Source organism: Acinonyx jubatus, chromosome A2 (genome assembly GCF_027475565.1).
Source record: "Acinonyx jubatus isolate Ajub_Pintada_27869175 chromosome A2, VMU_Ajub_asm_v1.0, whole genome shotgun sequence".
Lineage (NCBI taxonomy): Eukaryota > Metazoa > Chordata > Mammalia > Carnivora > Felidae > Acinonyx > Acinonyx jubatus.
Genome location: NC_069383.1, coordinates 81,891,936 through 81,904,276, shown reverse-complemented (window position 1 = coordinate 81,904,276; position 12,341 = coordinate 81,891,936). Strand labels below are relative to the sequence as shown.

At 32.3% G+C, this 12,341-nt stretch overlaps 1 protein-coding gene across 7 annotated transcripts in view; it reads right to left on the bottom strand.

The window, feature by feature from the left end:
- Positions 1–555: 555 nt before the first annotated feature.
- Positions 556–12,341, bottom strand: part of HGF (hepatocyte growth factor) — an 80,819-nt gene continuing 69,033 nt past the window's right edge. For 2 of the 7 annotated variants that reach the window (XM_053218539.1, XM_053218540.1), the window contains exon 17: positions 556–5,153. In XM_053218539.1, coding sequence (XP_053074514.1) covers positions 4,977–5,153 — 177 coding nt within the window. In that variant the 3' untranslated portion in view covers positions 556–4,976. Of the gene's footprint in view, positions 5,154–8,267; positions 8,371–12,341 lie in introns of all 7 variants that reach the window. The other 5 variants (XM_015072997.3, XM_053218538.1, XM_027071752.2 and 2 more) reach the window with 3 other exon arrangements.

Below are 12,341 nucleotides of genomic sequence, written 5' to 3'. Positions count from 1 at the left end.
ATCTTGAAGTTATTTTAAATTTCCCTTCTCCTAAACAACACACACAATTGAGACATTTGTAAATAAAAGCAACTAGATAGATAGACTGTGTAGAATAAGACTTTTAAGCTGAATTTTACATGAAAGGGTTGTAATTTGGTAAAACGACATAGAAAGCACTTTTAGGGTTGTGTAAATTAAGGATGGTGCCTGTGTAGAAAATAATGAAATATAACAGCAATGAAACTCCTGGACTAAAACATTGAGGAAATGCAAACCAAGGTGATTCTCTTCAGGATATTGGCAAATGGGACTAATTAAAGCATTACAGTTTATAAGACTAAATGAATACACTATATTAAGAAACTAACAAAAATATCGTTCAAGTTTTATTTATTAGACTCTAGATATTTACCCAGCTTGCTCTTTCACTTCATTGAGGACCCTGTTCAAATACCATCTCTTAAAGAAGCTTTCCTGGACTATTCTACTTAAAAAAGCAGAGTACACATTTAGAATGGAGTGTATATATATATATATATATATATTTGAATATATATATTTGAATGTATATATGTATTTGAAATATTAATTGATACTGCTACCAGAAATACTGCTACCAGAAATAAATGCATATATTCTACTTAGCTAATAATCGTTAAGAAGACCAGATACAATTATGGTATAATAATTATAATACTATAATTCTAGAGAATTAGATACAGTAATCATCACTTGAGACAGGTATCTATGCCAGAAAATTAATAGAGCAACTTTTTTGGGAAAGAGGCAATATAAGTTGAAAAATCAATAGTGTTACAGAGCTCTTTTGGTTAGATGAATTGGTAATTTGTTCTTCCAAACTTGCTTTCAGTTTGAATTAGGCGCATCCATTGGATTCACATTTATTGTGAATTTACTGCTTATTTTAAAGGTAGAGTACAAATTGATTATTTGAATCATTTGCAATTACTTCTGTAATATATAATGATATGATAAAGGAATTTAGGTAATCATTCATGACAACATTTTTCTTATATTAGCAAGTTATATCATAGCACCATTCTAGCAAATATGAAAATGACTAAATAATTACATGTTACAGTGGAGGAAATCAAAATACATAGAGATGAATGGTTTACTGACAACCACTGATAATGCCACGGATACAAGTTTGGAATAAACTAATGCCTATTTGTCTTAGTTTTGGGATTTCTTACAACAAAGTATATGTAATTTCTGTCAATGAGATCATTGTTTTCTGCACTAAGCCCTAGAACAGATTCAAACATGCCCATGTGTATAATTATAATAAGAGAAGGGAAGCATTTTGATAAAATATTTTATTATTATTAAGAATAATAATATAATCATGGTTATAAAAATAGCAACTTTATTAACTACAGGAACTTTATATACAAGTCATAACCACAGTGTCCCCTTTTGGGTAAGCATCCAGCCATACCACTCAATAGGCAGCTTATCAATTTCCTATTTACACCAAGACAAACAGTTATAACATCCACAGTATTCCCTTTTCAGTTTCCTAAAGATAGAAACTTTCTGTGCAAATGGAAATGAACTTACTTAAAATTACACTGTCAAGATTTATAGGGACCAGAAAATGTTAACATTTTTCTTGTATTAGTAAATTCTTACTACAAAACTCAGTTGAACATTAAAAGATACTTTATTGTGAGAGGTATTGACACACAACTATGTCTTTTTATTCAAGTTGACTTTTCTCCAAATGAGTTTGTCTATCAATATGTAATATAATTGAAAGTAGTTATATTTGGAACCTTAATCAATTTAAAGTTTTTAGCAAGAGAGTTTATTAAAATTCCTTATCTCATGATTTCTATATTGCAATACCAGTATTTATTTCTTTAAAGAAATGAAGATATTTAGAAACAACAACAACGACAACAAAATGTCTGACAACAATTTCTTGACAGTGCTTTTTTTTTTTACCCCCCAAGAGAATGTTGCGGCTATAACATTCACTTTGTATAGTACCATTGGTACCAACAAGAAATATTCACAGGAATAAGTGAAATACAATTTTGCTATCACATGCCATTACTGTTATTTTTCTTGCCTTCCAGTGTCTCAAATTTCCCACAGTTTGAAACACTCAGATAGCAAGCAAGAGCCTGTTAATACTAGAAATTGATTCAATATAAACCATTTTACTGGGGACCTGCCCACAGCAAATAGGTAAAACTTATTACATATTTTACAATAAAATTAAGGAAGTATACAAAAGGATTATCACCCCTTCTGCACAGCAGAGGCATTATGACAAATATTTTAATTTTACATTACTGTTCCTGGAAGACATAAGAAAATGTCCACAGTGACAACTGCACATAACCATTATTCAAACAACCCAAACAAAAATAGCATTAAAAACTTCTAATTTAAAAGCTCCCTTTGTCCATTACTCAAAATACGATGGATTTTGGATAACTTGGATTTTTAATTTTTTATCATTTATTAATAAGAGAATGCCCAGGAAATAGTATCTTTCACCAGAGAAAAATGACATTATTATTATCCATTGTCCTACCACCTAAAATAACATGGATCTTGTTCATCTTGCTTTTATTGTCAGTTCTGCTGACCTCCCTCTGTTACAAAGGGAACTTCCCAAAGCTGTAACTGCTTTGTGTACCATGTCTGATGTTTCATGGGTGGTATGTTTTCACCCTTTAAGAAAATGGAAAACAGTGAGTTCAAAATATCTACAAAGTTAGCCTCATCTTGTATCTAGGGAATCCCTATCTCTCGTTCCATGGAAATTTGGAAGAAACGTCGTATAAGAAATATTTTAAAATATGAGTTTTTAAAAGTATTAGAATTTCATAAATGTTTTACAAATATCGCTAATATATGACTGAATAAAATTTTGCCAGTTCAGCAAGAAAAAACTGAAAAATAATTTTTGGACAATATACCTTTGAAATTCCTAGTGTTTGGATTAGAATGATATATCATATAAGGAAAGAAAAATACAATCAAATAAGATGGTGTGAACTGACAGCTTTTTGGAAGTCTCTTTGCTTTCCCTGTTTCTTGATACTAGCACATATCTGACCATATGTACATATACATGTACATGTACATATATATACATATATATATGCAAATTGTGCAATGGACACATACATACACATACACACACATATATATATATATATATATATGTATCTATTGCACAATTTGGATAGGCATTTCTCGACTTGCTGTCCTACACTCTGTGGACTAAGTTTTCAAGTAAATTTAAGAGCATTTTACTCAAGATTAAACAGTGTCCTATGAAACTTTTAGAGCATGATTAGGATCTCTGGCCTTACTTGACATTATTCAAGAAAAACACATGAGAGATAATGGTGATACCGGATTGGGAGCATTCAAATAATCATTTTAAAATTTGTACGGGATGGTTTTGTGAAAATTCACAACCTATCCTATTAGTCCTTGTGATCTCATTTCTTGAGAAATACATGATTTTTTAGCTAATCATGTCAAATACAATAATAAACATGATAATCTGGTATTATTAGACAGAATACAAAATTCAAATGAATATTCCCCATGGCATTAGAAAGATGCCAAAGTTGTAAAATGAAATAAGACAAAATTTAGATACCTTGATAAAAATCTCATTCAGCAGATTTAACTCTCCTTTAAAAATATAACTGAATTCAGAGTTTAGACAAGCTAGTTTATTTCCTTTCCTATTACATTTTTTTCCCCTTTACTTAAATAAAGTTTTATTAGGCTAAAAGAGTTCCAGGTTAAGAAATGTATTCTGATTTTTTTTCTTCAATATGTACTGTAATGCATAGTTTGATGGAAGTCTCTTTACAAATCTTTGGGGATACATGGAAATTTTCCTCTGAAATAATCTTTAAAAATTCAAAGAAGGCGAACTACAAGCCAATCACCCAGCAAGTCTTATAATTAAGCTACTTAAATACATTTTAAAGACCGAAACATTTTTAAGCTTCAATTACACAATTATCTAAGACTAGTAAAAAGTATTTTAGGAAAGTAGATCTAAAAATATCTTTCATAAATAAGTGTCCCTAAATTTGAAGGAAAGAAATAATACTAATACACATATTACCCTCTTCCTTTTAAGAATTAGAAACTACACAATGACTAGGATGCTAAATATGTTTAAACACCTAGATTAGGCATTACTTAACTTTGTGGGTCATGACCACACCTTAAATGCCAACCAGTAGAAATCATCTGCAGATTATTTCTAGAGAATGAGCTGGTCACTTCTGTCTTGCACCTTTCCTTAAATTTTCTACTGGTCTTTAGACATTTATAGTTTCCTCTTAAGGACAAACTATATAGGTAAGCACTCAAAATATTTAGAGGCTACATTAGATATACCACGATTTGAACTCTAGTGCATGCACATGTGCACCCAAGTAGGATTATATGGGTACATGATTTCATAAAAAGTATGTGTACCAGTATTACAAGATACACAGTGAGGAGGAATGAATGAAATATAGTGTATTGCGTATGAAAGGTAATATAATTTAATATAGAGCTACAGTTTAAGGGCACAGGTATAAATTGTCTTTGTGAGGTTAAAATAATGTTTAACTCATGGTTTATTCATTATTAAGAAATTAATCTTGGAAAGCAGCATAGAGAGAGTAATTGAACTTTTCCATTAAATCTTTTATCATCCAGCAATTATACCTTTGCAGTTTTTAATCCATTCAAGTATCTTCAGGAGATATGTTACTACACTTGCATGTACCTTAATTCACTTCAACATTTACAAAATAACACTGACAAACGAAACGACAGAAAACACCCATAAATATTAATGAGTATCTTAACAAACATGACACTCAAGTAGTTGTCTCAGGATTGTTTTCAGTGACATTTTAATTCCATGTTCTCCGAAATCTTCATGTAAAAGGGAATTGTACTGATGCAAGCCTCAAACACAGTTACATCAGCTATGACTGTGGTATCTTATATGTTAATATAATTTTGTGTATCCATTTTGCATAATATGCTACTCGGACAAAAATGCCAGGACGATTTGGAATGGCACATCCACGACCAGGAACAATGACACCAAGGACCATTCTCATTTTATGTTGTTCACAAACAAGTGGGCCACCATAATCTCCCTAGGAAGAAGACGTGCAACAATAACAACAAAAAAGTATTATTTTACAAACAAAAATTAGTAATTCATTAATATTTTCTATATAGATTGATATCTCAAATATACACATCTACACAAAAAGAATAACTGCAGTTATGAAGACGGAAATAGATGTTCTAGACCTTTGGTTGTATTTCTACAGAATTAGTCATGTAAAACTGAGGGGAGTACAAAAGTTCTCTATCGTGTTCTATTGTGTGTAGTATCCATTTAAGAATGACTTGTCTTATACAAAATATTCACTCATCTTTCTTTATGTTTATTTATTTTAAGAGAGAGAGCAAGCAGGGGAGGGGCAGAGAGAGAGAGGGTGAGAGAGGGAGAATCCCAAGCTTGCTCTGTGCTGACAGCACAGTAGGTGAGAGGCCAAAACCAAGGGTTGGATGCTAACCGACTAGGCCCTTAGGTGCCCCTTCACTCATCTTCTAAAGTGGGTTTTGTCTTTGTTGAATGCAGACTAGTTAACACAAAGCCACTGATAGCTACTTAGAAGGTAGACTTTATATTTACTTTTCTTTTCTTCTGATGTTCAGAATATGTTTAACATAGAAAATTTAGAAAAATACTTTTGTACCATACCTGTAATCATACAGGTTATGATTAATGCATATGATTAAATTGCATTAAATCTTCTTTTATTTCTAAAGCTTTTTGTTTTTCTTCCTTCTGTCTTGTCCCCAGAATTATTTTAACAAGTTAAATATAAATTGTAATTGATAAAATAATTTTATTTACTGTTCAGAAATTACTTTTCTTGGCATAAAGAAAGAATACTCCTGTATTTCCTGTTGGTGTTGGTAATTAAATTTATATATATTTTTTTATATTTCATACTCCCCTTCGTGGAAGGTAGCCTGTGATTTCATGACCTTTCTCTCTTTCTTTTCGTCTTTTTCTGCAAATGCCTATTCTATTAAAGCATAGGTGCTTACCCTGTTTTATCATCAGATGATAGAAGAAAGATGAATAGATTGATAGATTGATTTTTGTGTTATGTTTTTATAAAAATGTATATATTTATGCTTGTTATTATGTGTAATCATTACAAATGTGCTGCATCATTTACATGTACCATGTAGCCTCCTAAGACTGCAGTGACTGGCTTTTGGCACCTCTTGTGTGAAGAAGAGTGTTTAGGACTATCTAAAATTTCCCATAACAGTGATGTGCTGAGATAAAACTAGACTACTGCAAATTTAGTTTTGAAAATACAGGTGTAAGAAAGAGAGCTATCAGCATTATATGATGGGGGAAATCAAGGTAGGGGTGAAGCTGGTGATAAAACAGCAAGGGAAATATGTTAGTCTAAGAGATTTCATATAAGCCATGCCACATGACTTAATAAATCTGAAGTTTTACCATTGATTACTGATACAAACTCTTCAAAGCAATTCACTTTGGAAGACTTTCACTAAATGTGATTCCACTGCTATTATACAAACATTTGGGAGATTTTCTTCAACTGTTTAGATTTCAGTGGCTTCAGGAATTATATTACCTTGTTTTAAATATAAGTCATATTAAAAAAAACATTCTAGAGGATAAATACATTTCTGAGACATGGCAGAATCCATTTAAAATTTTCTTGTCAATATGGATAAAAAATAGGGGCGCCTGGTTGGCTCAGTTGGTTAAGTGTCCGACTTTGGCCCAGGTCATGATCCTGTGCCTTGTAGGTTCGAGCCCTGTATCGGGCTCTGTACTGACAGCTCGGAGCCTGGAGCCCGCTTCAGATTCTGTGTCTCCCTCTCTCTCTGCCCCTCCCCTGCTTGCCCTCTCTCTCTCTCTCTGTCTACCAAAAATAAATAAACATTTAAAAAATTGTTTAAAATATGGATAAAATACATATATGATAGTGTAATGAATAATTCAATTCAGTGGTAAAGTTAGGAATCTTAGAATATATAGATGATAAATCAGATTACAGGCTGTTCCTGATAAGCAGTCGCGAAACACTTTGAGTAATGGCGGTAGGGTGGGAGAAGTGCATAGCTTCCTAAATGGTCGTGAAGATTGATTGAGCTCAAAACTTTGTGTTTACTTAGTGTGAGTAAGTAAACAAACACACAAACAAATAAATAAACAAATCTTTTTCCTAGTAGGATTTCTATTATAATAATGGACACAGTAATACTGATTTACTGGAAAAACACCAAATTTGAAAGTGGTTATAAGCACATAATCTATTTCTGACAATATCATTTTAAAGCAGTTTTTAAAACTCTTCAACTTAGTAAATATTTTCTTTTCAGGAGCATAATATTAAAGCAATACATATAACACATGTATGTCAATACATATTTATGCTCCATATTTAGAGTATTTTCCTACACGTCAAGAGATACTTCATTATTGATTGAACTTATCCCATGCCTTACCGCATATAGTATTCCACACCTCCATAGCTCCTAGGCTGGGAGACTATGTCTCTTATATTCAAAATACATAAACATGCCAGTCAAAGGACACAGGGTGGTGGGGCACCTGGGTGGCTTAGGGGGTTAAGCTCCTGACTCTTGGTTTGGGCTCCGGTCGTGACATCACAGTTTTGTGATATCTGTGTTCATGTTCTGTGCTATGTACACTGCCGTGTGGCATATTCCTGGGATTCTCTCTCTCCCTCTCTCTATGCCCCTCCCCAATTTGCACTGTCTTGATATCTCTCAAAATACATAAATAAAATTTAAAAATATTAAAAAAACAAGACATAATGGATAAAAAAGCAAGATCCATGTATATGCTGCCTACAAGAGACTCATTCAGACCTAAAGACCTATGTAGATTGGAAGTGTAGGGATAGAAAAGCATTTATCATGCAAATAGAAGTAAAAAAAAAAAGCTGGGTTAGCAATATTTATATCAGACAAAATAGACTTTGAAACAAAGACTGTAACAAGAGGCAAAGAAGGACACTATATAATCATAAAGGGAACAATTCAACAAGAAGATATACAATTGTAAATATGTATGCACCCAACATGGAGGCCCCCTAATGCATAAGGCAACTAATAACAAACAGGAAGGGAATAATTGATAGTAATACAATGATAGTAGGGAACTTTAAGACCCCACTTACATCAATGGGTAGATCATCCAAACAGAAAATCAACAATGAAAGAGTGGCTTTGTATGACACATTGGCCAGAAGGATTTAACAGATACATTCAGAACATTCCATCCTAAAACAGCAGAATACACATTCTTTTCACTTGCACTGCACATTGTCCAAAATAGATCACATATAAGGCAACAAGTATCAACAAATTCAAAGAGATTGAAGTTTTATCATGCATCTTTCCAACCACAATGTTATAAAACTAGAAATCAACCACAAGAAAAAATCTGAAAAGATCACAAATACATGTAGGTTAAATAACGTGCTACTAAAACAATGAATGTATCAACTAAGAAATCAAAGAGTAAATAAAAAAATACATGTAGACAAATAAAAATGAAAACACAACAATCCAAAGTCTTTGGAAGGCAGCAAAAACTGTTCTAGAAAGGAAATTTATCACAATACAAGCCTACCTCAAGAAAAAAGAAAAATCTCAAATAAGCAACCTACCCATAAACCTAAAAAAAGAGCTAGAAAAAGAAAAACAAACAAAATCCAAACCCAGCAGCAGGAAGGAAATATTAAAGATTAGAGCAGAAATAAACAAAATAGAAACTAAAAAAAAAAAAAAATAGAACAGATCAATGAAAGTAGGATCTTGTTTTTTTTTTAAAGATCAACAAAATTAATAAACCTTTAGACTCATCGTGGAGAAAGAGCTTAAATCAGAAATCAAAGAGGAGAAATAGAAACAGATACTACAGAAACACAAAGGATTATAAGAGAATGTTATGAAAAATTACATGCCAACAAATTGGACAACCTAGCATAAATTCCTAGTAATGTATAACCTCCCAAAACTGAATCAGGAAGAAATAGAAAATTTGAACATAATAACTACAAGCAGTGAAATTAAATCAGTAATTAAAAAAAACACTCCCAACAAACAAAAGTCCAGGACCAGACATCTTCACAGGTGAATTCTACATAAACATTTAAAGAAGAGTTAATACCTATTCTCAAACCATTCCAAAAAAATAGAAGAGGAAGGGAAGCTTCCAAATTCATTCTACGAAGATAGCATTACTCTGATAGCAAAAGCAGATGAAGACACTGCAAAAAAGAGAACTACAGGCCGATATCTCTAATGAACATAGATGCAGAAGTCCTCAACAAAATATTAGCAAACCAAATACAACAATTAATGATTTAAAAAACCATTCACCATGACCAAGTGAGATTCATTCCTGGGATACAAGGTGGTTCAATATTTGCAAATCAAACAATGTAATACATGACATGAGCAGGAGAAAGGATAAAAACCATAAGATCATTTCAATAGACGCAGAAAAAGCATTTGACAAAGTACAACATCCGTTCATGATAGAAACCCTCAGCAAAGTAAGTTTAGAGGGAACATACCTCAACATAATAAAGGCCATCTATGAAAAACCCACAGCTAATTCCATCACCAATATGGAAAAATTGAGAGATTTTCCTCTAATTATCAGGAAGAAGACAGGGATGTCCACTTTCAACACTGTTATTTAACATACTGTTGGAAATCCTAGTCACAGAAATCAGACAACAAAAAGAAATAAAAGGCATCCAAATTGTCAAGGAAAAAGTCAAACTTTCACTATTTGCAGATGACATGATACGCTATATAAAACCCTAAAGGCTCCACCAAAAACCTACTATAATTGATAAATAAATTCAGTAAGGCCACAGAATACAAAATCAATGTATAGAAATCTGTTGCATTTCCATACACTAATAATGAAGTAGCAGGAAAAAAGAAATTGAGAAAACAATCCCATCTACAATTGCACAAAAAGCAATGAAATAAAGTATACTTTGTTAAGTATAAACTTAACAAAGGTGGTGAAAGGCCTTTTCTTTGTAAACTATAGCACTGGTGAAAGAAATTATCAATGACACAAAGAAATGGAAGGATATTTCATGTTTATAGACTGGGAGAGCAAATATTGTTAAAATGTCCATACTATACAGAGAAATCTACAGATTTAATGCAATCCCTATCAATACACCAACAGCATTTTTCACAGAAGTAGAAAAAACAATCTAGAAAAGACCATGAATAACCAATGTAATCTTGAAATAGAAGAACAAAACTGGAGGTATCACAATCCTAGATTTCAAGATATACTACAAAGCTGTTGTAATCAAAATAGTATGGTACTGACAAAAGATAGACTCATAGATCAATGTAACAGAACAGAGATCCCAGAAATAAACCCAACATTATACGGTCAATTAATCTGCAACAGAGGAGGAAAGAATGTGCAATAGGAAAAAGACAATCTCTTCAACAGATGGGTTGGGAGAACTGGACAGCTACATGCAAAAGAATAAAACTGGAACACTTTCTTTAACCATACACAAAAATAAATCCAAAATGGATTAAGAAATAAATGTGAGACATGAAAGCACAAAAATCCTAGAAGAGAGCACAAGAAGTAATTTCTGTAGAATCATCCATAGCAACATTTTTCTAGATATGTGTATCCTGTGGCAAGGGAAATAAAAGCAAATATAAATTACCGGGACTACATCAATCATCAAAATAAAAAGCTTCTGCACAGCAAAGGAAACAGTCAACAAAATTAACAGGCTACCTAATGAATGGGAGAAGATATTTGCAAATGACTTATCTGATGAAGTTGTTATCCAAAATATAGAAAGAATTTATACAAAATCAACACCCCAAAACCGAGTAATCCAATTGAAAAATGGGCAGAAGATGTGAACAGACATTTCTCCAGAATATACAGATGGCCAACAGATACATGAAATGACGCTTAACTTCACTCATCAATAGGGAAATGAAATGCAAATCAAAACCATAATGAGACATCACCTGCCAGAATGGCTAAAATCAAAAACAATAGAAATAACAAGTGTTGGCCAGGATGTGGAAAAACAAGGAACCCTCTAGCACTGTTGGTGGTGAATGCAAACTAGTGCAGCCACAGTGGAAGACAGTATGGAGGTTCCTCAAAAAATTAAAAATAGCACTACTGTATGATCCAGTAATTCTACTACTGGATATTTACCCAAGAAATATTGAAACACTAACTAAAAAAAGTATGTGCAGCCCTACATTTATTGCATCACTATTTATAATAGCTGAATTATGGAAGCGGTATTAAGGGCCCATAAACAGATGAATGGATAAAGATGTGATATATATATCTATATATATACGTATACATATATACATATATACACACATATACATATATATGTATATATACATATATACCCATATACATATATACACACGTGCATACAAACACAGGAATATTACTCAGTCATAAAAAAGAATGAAATATTGCCATTTGCAGCAACATGGATGAATCTAGACAGTACAATGCTAAGTGAAATAAGTTAGTAAGAGAAAGATAAATACCATGTGATTTCACTCATGTGTGGAATTTAAGAAACAAAACAAAGAAAAACAGGCAAACCAAAAACAGAATGTTAACTACAGAGAACACACTGTGGTTATCAGAGGGGAGGTGGGTGGGGGAGTGGGTGGAATTGGTGTAAAGAATTAAATACCCTTATAATGATGAGCACTGAGTAACGTATAGAATTGTTGAATCACTATATTGTACACCCAAACCTAATGAACACTGCATGTTAACTACACTGGAATTAATTTTTTTAATAAAAATATAAAAAATATTCTCAGTTTCAGAAATAATTTTAAAAGTACAAAATGTGCATAAAAATAAATTAAAAACAAAATGTAAAAAAAAAAAACATGTAAAATAATGGTTTAACAGCTTGTCTATGTAAAATAGGGATAGGAAAACTGCCAAGTTGAAAGAACAGTTGCCTAACAAATGAAAATGTCCAAGCTCTTGAAACCACAAACTTTGACCTTTTGGTTTTTTAAAATAGAATTTGTTTACACACACACACACACACACACACACACACACGCACACGCATGCGCGCACACTGGCTTAACCAAAAACACATTTAAAAATTTAAAACCAGGCCTGTATCTGCTAACAAAATTACTCATGGGGTTCATTTAGAGAGAATTTGGGAAGATCAGAT